Source organism: Schistocerca serialis, chromosome 11, assembly GCF_023864345.2.
Source record: "Schistocerca serialis cubense isolate TAMUIC-IGC-003099 chromosome 11, iqSchSeri2.2, whole genome shotgun sequence".
In the NCBI taxonomy this organism is placed as follows: Eukaryota; Metazoa; Arthropoda; class Insecta; order Orthoptera; family Acrididae; genus Schistocerca; species Schistocerca serialis.
The window spans coordinates 67,760,515-67,777,815 of record NC_064648.1 but is presented as its reverse complement, the minus strand read 5'-3'; the positions used below and the strand labels follow the sequence as shown (position 1 = coordinate 67,777,815).

General features: G+C 43.5%; 2 protein-coding genes across 4 annotated transcripts in view; one reads left to right on the top strand and one right to left on the bottom strand.

The window, feature by feature from the left end:
• LOC126426857 (uncharacterized) overlaps nucleotides 1–1,507 on the bottom strand; it is a 42,570-nt gene extending 41,063 nt beyond the window's left edge. Inside the window, exons 1-2 of one of the 2 annotated variants that reach the window (XM_050088880.1) lie at nucleotides 1,374–1,507; nucleotides 998–1,136 (exon numbers count right to left, since the gene is read on the bottom strand). In XM_050088880.1, coding sequence (XP_049944837.1) covers nucleotides 998–1,057 — 60 coding nt within the window. In that variant the 5' untranslated portion in view covers nucleotides 1,058–1,136; nucleotides 1,374–1,507. Of the gene's footprint in view, nucleotides 1–997; nucleotides 1,137–1,247 lie in introns of both variants that reach the window. The other variant, XM_050088881.1, reaches the window with a different exon arrangement.
• A 97-nt stretch (nucleotides 1,508–1,604) lies between these two features.
• Nucleotides 1,605–17,301, top strand: part of LOC126426854 (39S ribosomal protein L47, mitochondrial) — a 75,632-nt gene continuing 59,935 nt past the window's right edge. For both annotated transcript variants that reach the window (XR_007576444.1, XM_050088876.1), the window contains exons 1-3: nucleotides 1,605–1,737; nucleotides 1,994–2,161; nucleotides 2,247–2,343. Coding sequence is in view for 1 of the 2 variants with exons in the window: in XM_050088876.1 (XP_049944833.1) it covers nucleotides 1,616–1,737; nucleotides 1,994–2,161; nucleotides 2,247–2,343 (387 nt within the window). In the remaining variant the exon portion in view is untranslated. The remainder of the gene's footprint in view (nucleotides 1,738–1,993; nucleotides 2,162–2,246; nucleotides 2,344–17,301) is intronic.

Genomic DNA, 17,301 nt, shown 5'->3' with positions numbered 1-17,301 from the left:
CTCTCTCTTCCCCCCCCCCCCCCCCCCTGGCCAAAGGTCGGATACTTTTCTAACAGACCTCGTAAGTGAAGAAGTGAATTACCCAAACATTTCTTTGATGATTTGTGATGTGAATTAAAAGTTTTTACAAGGAATGGGTTCTAAATTGGATAAATTACACATATACAGCAATAGAATACAATTTGACAGTAAGTTCACTGGACAAAAAATAAGTCACCTCCAGACACATCACGCTAATGCTTTGTAACACTGCCCCCAGCATTGGTGACAAACACCAAGGAAGAGAGTCCACAAGTTTCTTCACCATGTCATATAGAGCTAAAGTTCCTCGTTGATGATCAGATCTTGTAGATCTACTAAAATGCATGGATTTAATCCATATACTTGAAGAAATGCATGATACACACTGTGCTGTCTTACAATACATTTGTTCACTGCCGGTTTCAATCACGGACCATCCTACAGTGAAAAAAAATCTACTGTGACAGCTTCACATGGCATACATCCCATTCAACCAGAAAAGCATACGTCAGTGCTGACTTGAAAACGTAGGCAAATAATACTTAATGCCACAATAACAGGCTTAACCAAGCAGAAAATAACAGCAAAAACAAGGAAACATGTAAGAGCACAGCACCACTGTTCAGGCATGACAAGAGCCTGTAGGCTAACACATAGGCATTCGGTGGTGGTAGATTGCATGACCACTTGGCACCAGACACAAATCATCTACAGCACTGCACAGTGGCAAACTGTTCTTTTACAAGAGTAACATTTTGTCCAGCGGGCTTACCTCAGTAACACAAAGAGTGGAAAAATATGTCTAACGTCTACACACAAGAGTATAAATAACAGCATAAAGGTTAGCTATTTATGTCCTTCAAGTCAATCGGACATCATCGGCATCAAACTTCTCCAAGAAACATAGACAACTATACGTATTTTTGACAGTCCCCGCCCTCCTACGACACACTAAAACAAAGCACAATTTACCTACCGGTTCTTCTCCCAATAGTACAGAGTTGATCAGGTACATAAAATCATCGAACGGTGTCATTCTTGCTTGTTCACGTGCTCCTTTCTATGTCTTTAAAAATTGCATTGTAGATGCTTCCACATAATTACGGTGCTGTATGCTGAAATTAAGATGGGGTTGTAGCGGCTAATCGATTAACTACGAAACAATGCTACAAGAGTCAAAAAATGTTGTATATATACAAAGAGCAATTTTCTTTTAAAAAATTTACCTGTTCTGCTCAGAATGCAGACTTGGTGAAATGAAGCCGCAAAACATTCCACAAAATTTGTGTGAAGCATACCGGCATTTAAACACATATATACAGTACGATTAGAGGATAAAATGCTTGACTCACCATGAGAATAGTTATGAATAACGTTCATTGCAGTATAAAACGTATAATTCCATGGCTCAAGCGGTCGTTACAGTTCCATTCGTCTTGTTCTCACAGAATCATAGGCATTTAAATTTCCCTTTCTATCATCCAATACATTTCAAAGATAGCTCTCGAAGATACTCTATCACCGGCTTTTCGAGATAGAAGTGTTTACTTGTTTTGAGAGCCAAACTACGAAGAGGCAAGTGATTAGCATTAGAATGTTTAACATAACGAGGATTGCGAGCACTACCTGTTCTTCGAGCGCCATAACAAAAATGTTCTCATCTTTAACGATCGCTACAAGTGGCAAACCCCCTCCTAGCAGTTGTTTTAAAGCAAGGTATGTGAACATAACCTATATTTCAGTTACTGTTTACTGCCTGCTACACCCCTTACTTGTAAACGCTAACAAACATTAAGTGTGGGGAGTTTCTGAGTCCCACGGCCTGTAAATTAAGCTGAAATATCGTGCGGATGCTGTGCACGTAACTGTGAAAAGAATGATTGGTACCTCAAACTCTGGAACCTCTGTCGCACGAAATAATATTTTTGTTGGAAACAAGTCTGTGTAATTTGATTTTATGTTTAATGCATAGCACGCTGAAATGCCAAACTGCCGGCCTGCAAACAACACCTGTGAGGAACGATCTGATGGAGTTTTTTGACAAAAAGGAAAATTGGGGTGAAAATCAAGTGAGAGTCGGAAGAGCATGGAGGAAAGAGGAACTGCGAATAAAGAGCAACACCGATCTGCATAAGTTATGGTAAATTCATGAGCACTACTGTCTGTTTATAGAGAGAAAACCTTGTGAAATAGTCGCACGTAGCCTGATTAAATTTATGTAACAGGTTTGTTCTGCTGAAAGAACGCAACATGCTACTTACAATGGAACATGAATCTAAGGAGCAAACAAAACTCTTTCCAAATCCGGAAAGGATAGACAAGGTACGTATTTTCCTCTTTATGTTGCAACTCCTAGCACATCATAATAACTGCTACAGACGTAGGACTACTAAACTGAATGCAGCGGTAGTTACAGCTAGTGTAATGTTAAATGTCTCAGAGAAAACTTGATGTATTGTCATTCATTAGTGAGGAAGTAAAGCCAGGTGTGTAGGCCTCCTTAATTTATCAGTGAGCACTGACTTGTGGAATCAGAATGTACATAGCACAAACAAATTGAGTACCTGGACATGGTGAATGAGTGCACAGTGTCAGAAATGAACTGATCATGCTAGAGTGGCTATGTATGCTAGTAGTAGCTTCGTTGTTGAGGACGTAAAGCTAAAGAAGAGCTGTGGTGGTAGAAACTTATAGTTGAATGCTTTGGAACCATTAGGTTTAAATAAAAATTTAAGTTAGGTTACCATTCCCCAGATGGTGATTGAAAACTTCATCTCAAGGATGTAACATTGCCTCAGTTACCTAGTACAGTATCAAAAATTATTATGCACAATGACTAAAGTGCGCATTTAGGTCAAAAATATGAAAGAGAGTGTTGTAGATTATCAGCCAAGTAGAGATTATGTCTGTCTTGACATTGTCAAGGGAAGTCGAATGGAATCAGTGATTGCATGTTATTGTGCATGAATTACAGAACTGGGTGCAAAACCAGTTGGTAATTTTAGTACTGCGAAGACTTGTGTGTTTAAAACCAGAATAATTAAAAATGAGAAAGTGGAGATGGTAAATGCCTTTTTTCTTAAGTAGCAACAAGAAGTTGAAGAGTGAACAATATCTGGTTGAAATTAATATGGATTGTCCTTCAAATAGAATTTGATGATTTTCCATACTGGTAGTGAAGTAGTTGTAATTATTTACGGGCAAGAATGATCATGGCAGTGAAATTGAAAAGGCAGTGCGAGGGAGAGACATTCTATTACATATGAGTCAACCCTAACCTTTACTTATTCCACAGACTGTTACTGAAAATTTCAACCCTCAGATGGAATGTCCCTCAGTTACCAGATGCTAAAAGTGTAAAAAATTATAATGAGTAGTGGCTAATGTGTGCTTTTAGGTCAGAAAGTAAGGTGGAGTGTGTTCATGAATCTGATAAGCACATTTGGTTTGTTTGTTGCATTGTACCATTCATCTAAAGGTGATGTGTGTCTGGACATTATTATTTAAGTACTTGGGATTTCAGCAACCCTAACAGAAGTGGGTAAAATTAAATTTCTTTATCAACCAAAGCATTCACTTCTTACATTAATTGAGTGGTTTCACATTGTAAACAACGTATTTTTGTTTGCATCCATTGGCAAAAACATGTTGTTGTTGTTTGGTTATTTAGGAATGACACAAGTTTTCCATAGAAACGTGTCTGGTAAGACAGAGATATTTAAATGTCAACGAAGTTATTAGATAAAACTGTTCACAATGCAAATCTTGAACAGTGTGCCTTATTAAATAACTTGGACGTTCTCATATTTTTGCACAACTATCTTAGTTGGGCAGCAAATAATGATGATGATAAATCTTCAAGCTGATTTTCTGTATCTTCTCTTGAAATGGTAATTTCACTAGCTGTAACTAATTCTCAAACAAAAAAGTGTCTGAGACAAATGTATTGTACATCGGTGAAGTTCAGGACTCAGTGCGAGTCTAACAACAGCTTTTAATTCAGCCAGACCATTTCTCGTGCTGCTTTACTAGCCGCTATATCTGCAGCTTCTGTATTAGAGATTGCAACCGAAGTTTGTCACAGACTCGTCCAACTGACAGGTCCACTGAAGTACAGGCAGAGAGCACCGGAGGTACATCGTCCAGTCCCTAAATCACCTCAGTAACTGGCATCACTAGACATTCAAAAATGCCTTTATCCTCTCTGCTTTTATAAATAAGTCCATAGTCATATGTGCCTTTGAAATAGCAAAATATTCTGTTTACCCTTATTACATCATGCTCTGTTGGATTTTCAGGACATCTAGATACTACTCCAATAGCGTGTGCTGTGTCTGGTTTTGTCCCACACATCATGTACATCACATAATTAGTGAATCTCACATTCCAGTGGGGTGCCTGTTTCAGGCAGTATAAGCTTTTCATTAATTGACGTACTTCTCCAGAACCACCATTAATACCTTAAGGTAGTGTCATAAACATTATTTCCTTCAGGTCACTGTGAAGAAAGGCACTAGTCACGTCTATTTATGCAATGTTGATCTTCTCTTTGGCTGCAATGCTGAGTAATGTTAAAATAGTCTACATGTTTGCCACGGGGCTGAAGCTTTGTTCATAATCAGTACCTTTCTTTTGAGAAAGTCCTTTGATAACCAGTCTTGCTTTGACTCTGTCATCCAATCCATCAGCATTTGTCTTCAGTTTTTAGATCCACTTACATGGAATTGCCCTCTTTCCAAGTGGTAAATCTTCCAAAATCCAATTTCCATTTTCTTGATGTTCCACCATTTCTTGATCCATTGCTGCTTTCGTCAAAGGTCATTAACTGCATTACACAGTCTTGAGGTCTTTTTGGTCATTTTTCCGCTAAATGTTCATGCAGTTGTGGCTCGATTCTTCCATTATCAGATTGTTCTAAACTCTCTTCAGTTTCATCCTGTAAATTGTCGTAATTATCAAGCTCATTTCCTCTTGGAAAACTAAATTTCACTTTGCTCTTAATTTTGTCTGATGACTCGTGAGACTTCCAACGAGGGAGATCAAGATCGACAAGAACTACTGGACTTTACTTTTGCATAATTTTCTCTTCAAAAATAACATCCTGTGGTCTCATTAACTCACGATTTTCTTCACACCAGGTCTGATAACCACGATCATGGTCATAGCCAATCACAATTCCTTTCACTGCTTTTCCGTCGATTTTCACCCTTAATTGTTTCGTAACGTGGACATAACATTTGGACCCTATTATACATAGGTGCTTCACGCCAGGCTTCTTTCAGTACCATGTTTCATATGGAGACGTCCCTAAAATATTGGAAGGTCTCATTCAATTCAGGATGTATGCTGCAGAATTTATCATTTCAGCTGAATGTTCTCATCAGCATGCTTCATAGCTGTGGCTGTTTCAACAAGAGTACAATTTTGTCTTTCATTGTATCAACTTTGCTGTGGAGTGTACGGCATAGCAAAACTTTGGATGGTGCCCTCCTTCTGTAAAATCTCTCCTGTCTTTTTGTTGTTGAACTCTTGATAGTTACGAGGTTTTTAATTGTGTGCCCAGCAGTTCTGCCTTAGTTTATTAGCAACTTCTGGTTTTTTTTCTTGATGAAGTAAACAACTCAAAATTTACTTCAATCATCTCTGAATAACACAAAGTGGCGATACCCAGAATTGGGCTTTTCAAAAGGACCATAGACATATGTGTGAATAGGCTCTCCCAGTTCAGAAGCACTCTTACTGGTACCAAATGGTAGCTGATGTGGTTTACTGTAAATACAGCCTTTGCAGAGCTTAGAGTCCAATCCCATATTTATGCTTAAGATCTTGGAGATTAGCATCTTGACACTTCACTTACTTTGATGTACAAATCTTTCATGGTACAATTGCAAACCCCCCCCCCCCCCCCCCCCCCCCACACTGATTTCATTAACTTCAGCAGGAATGCTTCTCATCATTAATTGAAACAGTCTTCTATAACGATCACGATAGCCAACTAGTTTTTAGACATCACCAGTTTTAAAATAACACCTTTCTGTTGTGGATAAAAATTTTCTTTTTGGATTTTTGTCTTTTGCTGCTCATTCAAAGTGATTTTGTGCCAGTTTCCATTCACTGCTGGCTTCCATTTCTATTGTGCTCTTTCCAACAGCCTCAGCAGTATCACCATGTGCTGATGTAGTTGTATGTGTCATAGAAAATGCTTCAGATGTCTTGAAAGAATTGTCAGTATTGGTGATATGACTTGTTGTACTGTTATTTACAAACCAGCTTTGAGTATCACGCTCAGATAACATAACAGACATTTCAGTGAAGAGAATCGTGTTTGTATTTTAAATTTTTGCACCTTCGAACACACCACTTTTCTGACGCTTTTGTAGTTGATCACCCTCAATCCACTTTCAGCATTTCTTAACCACATGATTTGGCATCTTACAGTAATGACAGACAACTTTATTTTTTCCACTGTGGTTGGTTAGAAACTGTTTCATTGTTACTTATAAGAGCCTCTTGAGATGTAGAATCTCCTCCTTTGCTTGACAAAGCTCTCTCATAATCACAAAGTTGAGTTATCAAATTATCAACAGGTCTATCACTTATTAACATAGGTATCCAACTTGGTTTAAATGAAAAATACCCATCTGTCTGTGTACCTAAAATTTCACAGATTAAAAATAAATGGGGTAATTCTGGGTTGTTTTTTACATCTTACTTCAAATCATTCTACACATTTTTCATCTTTTGTGTATGAGTTGTTACAACATCACTAGAATGTTTAATATATCCAAAAAAATCATAAATATAGATCATAAACTTTATCTTCAGAAACATCATCAAATAATGTATGCAATTCTGCCCATACCTCTTGAGATGTATTAAAACACATTATTTTCTGCAATGTTTTTTCTGCCATATTCATAGTCAATACAATTAAATCATTGAGCAATCAAATAATGGAAAATCCAGGTTGCACTGGAAAAATATTATGAGAAGGAAAGCTGCTACTCACCATATTGCGGAGATGCTGAGTCGCAGATAGGCACAACAAAAAGACTTTCGCGATTAAAGCTTTCAGCCATTGGCCTTCATCAACGATAAACACACACACACACACACACACACACACACACACACACACACACCTGCAGTCTCAGGCAACTGAAATCACACTGTAAGCAGCAACACCAGTGCATGATGGGAGTGGCAACTGGGTGGAGGTAAGGAGGAGACTAGGGTGGGGAGGGGGTGGGATAGTATGGTGGGAGTGGCTGACAGTGAAGTGCTGCAGGTTAGATGGAGGGGAGGGGGGAAGTAGCGGAAAAGGAGAGAAGTAAAAAGACTGGGTGTGATAGTGGAATGACGGCTGTGGGAAGGGACTGGATAGGTGAGAAAAATAACTAACGAAGGATGAGGCCAGGAGGGTTATGGGAACGTAGGATGTATTACAGGGAAAGTTCCCACCTGTGCAGTTCATAAAAGCTGGTGTTGGTGGTGACTCTGCATATGGTACAGGCTGTGAAGCAGTCCTTAGAATGAAGGCTATGATGTTTGGCAGTGTGTTGAGCAAAATGGCGGTCCACTTGTTTCTGGGCCACAGTTTGTCGGTGGCCATTCGTGCGGACAGACAGCTTGTCGGTTGTCGTGCCTACGTAGAATGCAGCACAGAGGTTGCAGCTTAGCTTGTAGACCACACGACTGGTTTCACAGGTAGCCCTGCCCGGCACCTACTCCAGTCCGGTCACAATTGCCACCTATCCCATCAAAGTTAGGCCTATTTGTGAAGGCAGTCATGTGGTCTACAAGCTAAGCTGCAACCACTGTGCTGCATTCTATGTAGGCAGGATAACCGACAAGCTATCTGTCTCCACGAATGGCCACTGACAAACTGAGGCCGAGAAACAAGTGGACCACCCTGTTGCTCGACACACTACTGAAAATGATATTCTCCATTTGAATGACTGCTTCACAGCCTGTGCCATACGGATCCTTCCCGCCGACACCAGCTTTTCTGAATTGTGCAGCTGGGAACTTTCGCTGCAATACATCCTACGTTCCCTAACTCTCCTGGCCTCGAGCTTCATTAGTCACTGTCCTCATCTATCCCGCCCCCTCCCTGTTCCCATTCCTGCACTACACAGCCGTCATATCACCGCCACACCCAGTCTTTTTATTTCTCTCCTTTTCCGCTACTTCCTCCCCCCTTCCCTCTCCACCTCTCGCCTCCCCTCCATCTAACCTGCAGCACTTCACTGTCCACCATCCCCATCATACTATCCCTTCCCCTACCCGCCCCAGCCTCCTCTTGCCACAATCCCATCATGCACTCGTGCTGCTGCTCGCAATGTGGTTTCAGTTGCCTGAGACTGCAGTCGTGTGTGTGAGTGTGTGTGTGTGTGTGTGTGTGTGTGTGTGTGTGTGTGTGTGTGCGCGTGTGTGTGTCTACAGAATGATGATAAATTTCCATTGTGGCAAAATAACACAAATCAATCTGTGTCCAGTAGTCAGACAGAGATATTTAAATGTCAGTGAAGTTATTAAATAAAACGGTTCACGATGCAAAACTTTAACAGTTCTCCATTGTAGTGGCATTTTAAGTTATACATTTCCCGTTGAGCAAACTTATTAGCTGCTTTCATGGTAGATACCAAGTAAATTCAACATATTTTCTGTATAATTGTGAGGAAGTAATATCTGTCAGATGCACTAGTTTTTACTTTTTTGATTGCTGACTTTTAACTGGAGAATACAAAAATGTCAAATTTAATTGCTGCTTTAGCAGCAGTGATATCACTTGCATTTGGTCACTCACTTCAATTCCATCTCACACAAGCAATTTTAGTATTACGAAAGCTAGTGTGTCATTAAACTGCACTATGGGAAATCTGCTGTGCTTAGCAGTAGTGGCAGTTGATTTTCACGTGTCTGCTAATGCTTTCATATAAATAATGATTAAAAATGGGAACTGCAATTTATTGCTGTAGTTTTTAAATGCTTCCTTCGGGAACTGTAGGCTGTGTTACAGAATACATTTAAATTTTTCGTTCATACCAAGTGTGTTGTCTGCATCTCACCACTATGGCGATACAGTTTTTCATTTATTATTCCTCAATTTCTTTTTCATTTATTAGCTTGTAGTTGAACTTTTAAGTATTTACACAGTGCTTTCACAGTTTCAGTTTGGAAGTATTGTGAGTAGCATCCGTACAATTTCCGTAACTCTTGATGTAAATTGTATGAGGGCGAGTTAGATGATAAGGAATGCCCTAAACATTTAAATTAAAATGCCCACTTAATATTACCTCATTTTGTTTAGTAGTTTAAAAATTAATAATGCATGTACTTGCTTCATAAATAACTTAAAACCACGAGATATAGCCGAGTATATCATGACCATTGCTATGGAATTCCCATGAACTACCATTTCTGTAGCACAGGTGAGTCTGTCTGAATGCATATTAGAGCAGACTAAAAATTTGAAGTTTATCAGTTGAGAACTTTTTGAGCTTTGTGCTAACAGCATTTTCCCTTTATATGTATCCTATGCCCATCCACATATTTATTTGAAGTAAATTGGTCAAGAACTTTTTGAGATTCTCAGTACCAGTGTTAAACGATGTTTCGTCTTCTTATACTAGTATATAGTACTTGTGATGTTGGTGTCAGCTGCGTCTTCACTTTTCATAGTAGTTCATGATTGTTGAATAACTTAGGTTCTAACACGAAACTCTTACTCCAATTGGGCAGAGGTAAACAAAAACACGCAACCATATTTAAGAACAAGACAAATGAGACTCAGCCAAACAGGGACGTTGTTTCACATAACCCAATTGTCGCCTGCCATTTGTCAGATTGAGTGGAAATTCTGTGCAATCTGTGATCAGTTGCTGTGATCTGCTCATACACATGCAGTCTACAGACAGGCTGTGTGGCTTGCAATGGACTGCTATGATCCGTGCCATGGGTAGTCCCTCAAACAAAATTTTCGTCTTCCTGCTTGTTTCACGGTGGAGCATACCTTTTCGTTAAAACTCACCTTAAAAAAAAAAACCAAAATACCTTGTATTATTTATTGAATAAATATTTTATTGTTATCACATGGAAACACAATTCATCGCTTTAATAAATTGAGGTCTCTAACTACAATCCGATTAAAATTAGTTGATACTTTGACATCCGCCGCTTGCAGCTACAGTGTTGCTGCATCTGCTGCTGGCTGCTGCTCGCTTACAGGTGACACACAAACACGGCAGCTGATATCACGAATGTCGTCGATATGTAACGTGAAGCAAATGGCCACTGCGAGATACGACAGAAACGGGATATGCTCTGTCGACAACTGATTTTAAGTGACCAATGACTAAACTGTGGCAGACAACGGGTTTTGTAGCTCTGGATTTAAACTAGTGTCGTAACCTGACCGTAACCTCGTGGCACGCAATGTATCTGCGACAGAAAAAAATCACGATCATTTTGTTCACAGCAGATCTCTACAAACTCGAGACACAAACAACTTCATATTATGTTTGTTTACATAGCCATTTTCCACAGCAAAATTTGAGTTCTAGCCATAAAAGCAAACTACACTTTCTCATTGTCATTGGATGTTACCCAGGGTGCTGCATTATCGGCCGATGAGCAGTCCTGGTTGGCACTTGATTGCAGGTTATAGGCAACACAAGCAGATTCTAAAAAAGGAAGAAAAAAGGAGAAAATAAAAAAAGTCAATATGATGATGAAAATGTTGCAGCCAAGTATTAGAAATTAAAAAAAAAATAACAAAAAGCACACTTAAACCAGCTTAGTTGAATAAAAGTGATAATCAAAGCCTTCCGATTAGATTTAGAGAAATAAATTCGCTGCATTTGACGAGATTCGAACCTTCTACATGTCAGGTTTACAATAACCATTGCGTCATGCCATTTCACTGCAAAAGGCAGTTGTATTTATTACTCTGGTGTCACAGTCGCAATCATTAATTGACAGCCTTCAAAAATACAGCTTCACACAATGCCGTACGAAGCTTATCCAATGTAAGCCGATCCCTGTGGTCATAATAATTATACAAGTGGCGCTGAATCACATCTCGTGTGGAAGGGTCCGTGGGATCCAAATACATCAAGAAAGGAAGCTGTACAAGAAATTGGAAGTGAACTAATTGTTGCGGCAATAGCGAAAGGTTAGGGTATGACGTTGAGCACTCTGATTGGAGGAAACCAGCTGCCACACGTCAAGTGTCAACTGTCACACAATTGCAACTGGACTGCAGGATAGACAGCAATTATTACTTACACAGATTAATATTTCTCATTCTCATTTGCCCTGGAAGTTTCACTTTGGGTAGTGTCTGAGTAATCATTTTATTGTATTTTGTAGAAAACGTATGGCATTCAGAAGTTTCAGATTTTCAGATAGAATTCTTTAGAAATCGACACTTGAAGTATTACTGAAATGAGTCTTAGTTATAATTATTTCCATAAAAGTTTCCACACTAAACCTATTCTTTTCGTCAGTCCGTAAAGTATTTGTGATAGCGAATACAGTTTCTGCTGCAGCATTAGTACCAGGTATATCTAGCACGATTGCAATAATTAGATGCAAATATTTGCACAAACATCGTGAGATACATGGAAGTTGAAAGTGGTAGATCATTTTTCACCAACACGCGTAAAAGTTGTTAATTGTTTTCCACTTCACATACATTTTTAACGTGGTTCGCTTCCTCAAATACAGGTTGTCTCAAACGTAAGTTTGTATTTGATGTGTCACAATAAAATATCAACAAAATCTTTATTTATTATTGAAATATGCGGTTTATGAATGTACTTCTTAAAAACAATGTCATTCGATTGCAATCCGACACGCTTGTGGCACTCTTTTAAACGATGAACGAACAGCTCGGCATGTCGACACTGGGATGGCTTACAGTTCACTACGGACATTTTCTCTCGCTTGCTCCAGAGAGGTCGGATTATTGACCTGCAGTAGATTTGACATATCCCCATAATCTGGACTGCACGGGTACCAATTAATGTCACCTCTCCATGATATCAATTTGCCAGAGAAAATGTCACAAACTCACAGTATAGACGCATTCTACATGTGTTCCATGGCTCTGTTGTGCTGAAACCATTTGCTTTGGTTGTAAGCAGGAAGGTTTTGCAATCCACTAACCAAAAAGTCATTCAACATCATGACATAATGTTCTGAATTCACTGTAAGTGCACAACCGCTTTATATAGCCCATATAGTAACTTTTGGCGAATGAAGGATTTTTCGTGCGCCTGTTTAGGATTCGTCACACTCCAGTAGCGGCAATTTTGCTTACTAATGTGACCGTTGAGGTGAAAATGAGCCTTGTCAGAAAACAAGGTATTGTTAAATCGAGGACACTGATTCATGTTATTAGCGAACTGCAGCCCATGTCTGGCACCCTGAGGCTTTAATTCTTGCACCAATTGGATTTTGTAAGGGTGCAGTTTAAGATCTTTGTGCAGAATTTGCTGCAGTGCCGATTTATGTACATTTAAAGAATTGGCATGCTTAGAAATGAAGATGTGTACAGACTGATTTACTCTCTCCACAGATTCACCTGCTCTTAATGACCTCGGTCACCAGAGTTTCGGTTTGGCTAGTGTTGAACTGGTCTCTGCAAATGTTTCTGGATAAGGGGAACACTTGGATCATCATTTACATAATGCCATCCACAATCACTGCAAATTTCCTCTGTGCTACAGCTGCCGAATCACCATCATTGTACAATTTTTGCACACAGAATACATGGTCTGCTCCTGAGAAGTGCACCCCCCCCCCCCCCCCCCCCCCTGCGGGTTCGGGGGCTAGAATATGCCCTATGCCCGCGGTATTCCTGCCTGTCGTAAGAGGCGACTAAAAGGAGTCTCAAATGATTCGGCTTTATGTGATGGTCCCCTCTCGGGTTTGACCTCCATCTTTCTAAATTATTTCGAAGAGCGAGCCAATTGGGGAAGGGCGCCTTACATGGTGCACTGTATCCGTCGTGCATTGAGACCTTTAGCCGGCTTTTTCGTCGTTGCAATGGTGTCCCGCTCGTTTTCCGTCTCTTGGGTGAGGATACGTCACTGCGTGCGATTACCACGCTACACTCTGCAGTGTTGCTTTTAACTACGATGACCACCTTGGACATTTTTGCACCTAAGATCCAGCACGGTAGCCAGTCCGTTGTGGTGGGGCCGCCATGTACCCTGTTGGTTGTAGCCCCCTGACAACACAGGGATCGCTCTACTGATGCCTGCGCCGTTAACTCCCCACGTATGCCAAGGAGTAGATGCCCATCTCCCTGGGGCATCAGGACTCCCGGCAATGGCCATCCTGCCAGGTGGCTATTGCTGTGGCTGGGTGGCGCCCGTGGGGAGGGCCCTTGGTCGGAGTAGGTGGCATCAGGGCGGATGACCCGCAATGAAGCGTGGTACATCATCTCTCGCTGGCGGCCAGCCACCAGCAGTCTCTAAGCGTTCTCGGGCTCAATTTAATGCTCAACAGTACGGTCCGAAAACGTTCCCCTCTCTGGCCATGCCATGGGAGGAGCGTAAGTCTCAGGATGGAGGTAGTAGTTATTCGCCCCGATTCTTAGTTTGCACGAGAGCTGATGGGGAGTCTTTTCTATCCACAAAGCCTCAGTTCTTCGTCGAGCATTTAGAGGACAAGTTTGGGGAGGTGGAGGGCTTGTCCAAAATGCGCTCTGGGTCAGTACTGATACAAACGGCATCCTCCGCCCAGTCACGCAGGTTACTTGCTTGTGACAAGTTGGGGGATGTTCACGTTACCATTACACCACATAAGAGTTTAAATATGGTCCAGGGAGTTATTTTCCACAGGGACCTACTTTTGCAGTCTGATGACGAGTTGCGCGCTAACTTAGAGCGTAGAGGTGTTCATTTCGTCCGGCGCGTTCGTCGGGGTCCAAAGGACAATCAGGTTTCTACCGGTGCCTTCATCTTGGCCTTCAAGGGTGATACGTTACCGGAGAAGGTCATGGTGATGGTCTACCGATGTGACGTCAAGCCCTATGTCCCACCCCTGATGCGGTGCTTTAAGTGCTGGAAGTTCGGGCATATGTCTTCCCGCTGCACTTCCAGCATCACATGTCGAGATTGCGGACGCACATCACATCCCGATACTACATGTGCCCCGCCTCCCATCTGTGTCAACTGCGGGGAGCATCATTCCCCCTGCTCGCCTGACTGCAAAGTCTTTCAGAAAGAGCGCAAAATCATGGAATATAAGACCCTGGGCCAGCTGACCTATACTGAGGCCAAAAGGAAATATGACAGACTCCATCCTGTGAGAATGACATCTTCTTACGCAGCTGCTACAACAACTGTGCTAGCCCCGTCAGTTTCAAGACTTCCAGCCAGCTCGATAAGCAGTACGACTCCTCCTGCCCCCTTGCCCGTGGGGGGCTCTACCCCACCGGTTGCTCCTGCACCACGTACCTCATGAGCAACATCCTCCCACCCGTCAGGGACGTCCGTCCCCGCTTCTCAGCCGGAGAAGCGTCTAACTTCTTCGGCTACTCTCGCCCGTAAGAGTTCCCTTGGGACCCTCCCTTCCCAGGGTTCCACCAGCGGGAAGGATGACGGCCGACAGTGGCATAAGTCCTCACCAGCGGCCGGTTGGAGGGCTTCACGATCCTCCTCCGTCCTGGAGACTTCCCAGCCGGTGAAACCCAAGGTTCAGCGAGAGAAGTCCAAGAGAAAGACCCCTAAGGCCAAAGAACTTGCGGTGGCACCAACCCCACCGCACCCTTCGAGCTCTGCGTCTGCAGATGAGGTCGAGATTGTAGTGTCCGCTGAGGACCTCGATCTCGCCGGTCCCTCAGACGCCATGGATGCCACTCGCACGGGTACTGAATTGGTGGTAGTGAGTGAACAAGCGGCGTAAATTGCCTTCCCAGTCCTTTCACGCCTTTCTCAGCCATGGACAATATCATCCTCCAGTGGAACTGCAGCGGTTTCTTCCACCATCTAGCTGAGCTCCGCCAACTTATCAGCCTTCACCCTTTCTTCTGCATTGCTCTTCAGGAAACTTGGTTTCCAGCAATGCGAACCCCCGCCCTCCGTGGCTATCGGGGTTATTATAAGAACCGGGCAGCATATGAAAGGGTGTCTGGTGGCGTCTGCATCTATGTCCTTCACACTCTGCACAGCGAGTCTGTCCCTCTCCAAACAGCTTTAGAGGCTTTCGCTGTTCAGGTGTGGACGCCACAGGCTGTTACCGTCTGCAGTCTGTACCTTCCACCGGATGATGATGTCTCGCAGCATGTCCTGGCTGCGCTGATAGCCCAATTGCCGCCACCTTTCTTGTTACTGGGCGACTTCAACGCCCATAACCCTCTGTGGGGTGGGTCAGTGGCCACAGGTCGAGGCGCCACCATTGAGTATTTATTAGCACAGCTCGATCTTTCGCTTTTAAATGATGGTTCCTCCACACACTTCAGCGTGGTGCATGGCACGTACTCCGCCATCGACCTTTCGATCTGCAGCCCTAGCCTCTTACCGTCTGTCCAATGGAGTGTGCATGACGACCTGTGTGGTAGTGACCACTTTCCGATCTTTCTGTCACTACCACAGCGTCACTCTTCTGGGCGCCCTAGCAGGTGGGCTATGAATAAGGCTGACTGGGACTTGTTCTCCTCCACTACCGCTATTGAGCCTCTCTCTAATGATGACATTGATGTGGTGGTTCAATCGGTCACCAACGGCATCGTTACTGCCGCTGAATCTGCCATTCCCCGTTCCTCTGGGTCCCCTCGGCGGCGGACTGTGCCTTGGTGGTCGCCTGAGATCGCTGCAGCGATTAAAGATCGCCAGCGGGCGCTACAGCGTCACAAGCGACATCCCTGCATTGAACACCTCATCACCTTCAAACGGCTGCGTGCGCGGGCCCGCCTCCTTATCCGCCAAAGCAAGCAGGAGTGCTGGGAGCGGTATGTGTCCACCATTGGCCTCCATGTCTCTCCATCGCAGGTCTGGGCCAAGATTCGACACGTCTACGGCTATCGGGCACCTGTCAGCATCCCTGCGCTCTCACTGAATGGAGCAGTTTGTACTGACTCCGACGTCATTGCAAACCACTTAGCAGAGCATTTTGCTATGAGTTCCGCTTCTGCGAATTACCCCCAGGCCTTCTGTTCCATTAAAGAGCGGATGGAACGTCGGAGCCTTTCTTTTCGCACCCACACTTCTGAATCCTACAATGCTCCTTTCAGTGAGTGGGAATTTCACAGTGCCCTTGCCGCTTGCCCTGATACCGCTCCCGGGCCAGATAGCATCCACTGTCAGATGCTGAAACACCTTTCAGTGGACTGCAAGCGACGCCTCCTCGACCTGTACAACCGTCTCTGGGTCGAGGGTGAGTTTCCGTCGCAATGGCGGGAGAGCATTGTCATCCCCGTTTTGATACCGGGCAAGAGCCCTTTGGAGGTGGACAGCTACCGCCCCATTAGCCTCACCAACGTTGTTTGCAAGCTTCTCGAATGGATGGTGAGCCGGCACTTGCATTGGGTACTGGAGTCTCGGGACCTTCTGGCTCCGTCTCAGGGTGGGTTCCGTAAAGGCCGCTCCGCCACCGACAATCTGGTGAGTCTGGAGTCGGCCATCCGTACTGCCTTTGCCCGCCGTCAGCACCTGGTCGCTGTCTTTTTTGACATGAGGAAGGCGTACGATACGACATGGCGTCATCACATCCTTTCTACGCTTCATGGATGGGGTCTTCGGGGCCCTCTGCCGATCTTTATCCGAAATTTTCTGTCGTGTCGTACCTTCCGCGTGCAAGTCGCGGCCTCATATAGTTCCTCCCACGTCCAGGAGACCGGTGTACCACAGGGTTCTGTTTTAAGTGTCTGCCTGTTTTTAATAGCCATTAACGGGCTCGCTGTGGCTGTGGGCAATTGTGTCTTCGCTTCCCTGTATGCTGACGACTTCTGCCTTTACTACAGCTCTACTGGCATTGCAGTTGTTGAACGTCAACTACATCTATCCGCAAGGCGCAGTCTTGGGCTGTAGTTCATGGGTTCCAGTTTTCGGTAGCCAAGACCTGCGTTATGCATTTCTGCCGACGACGTACTATCCACCCGGAGCCGCGGCTTTATCTTGCCGGCGAACTTCTTTCAGTGGTGGAATCACACAGGTTTTTGGGGGTGGTGTTCGATGGCCGGTTGACTTGGCTGCCTCATATCCGGCAGCTTAAACAGGCGTGTTGGCGGCATCTAAACGCTCTGAGATGCTTGAGCCACACCCGCTG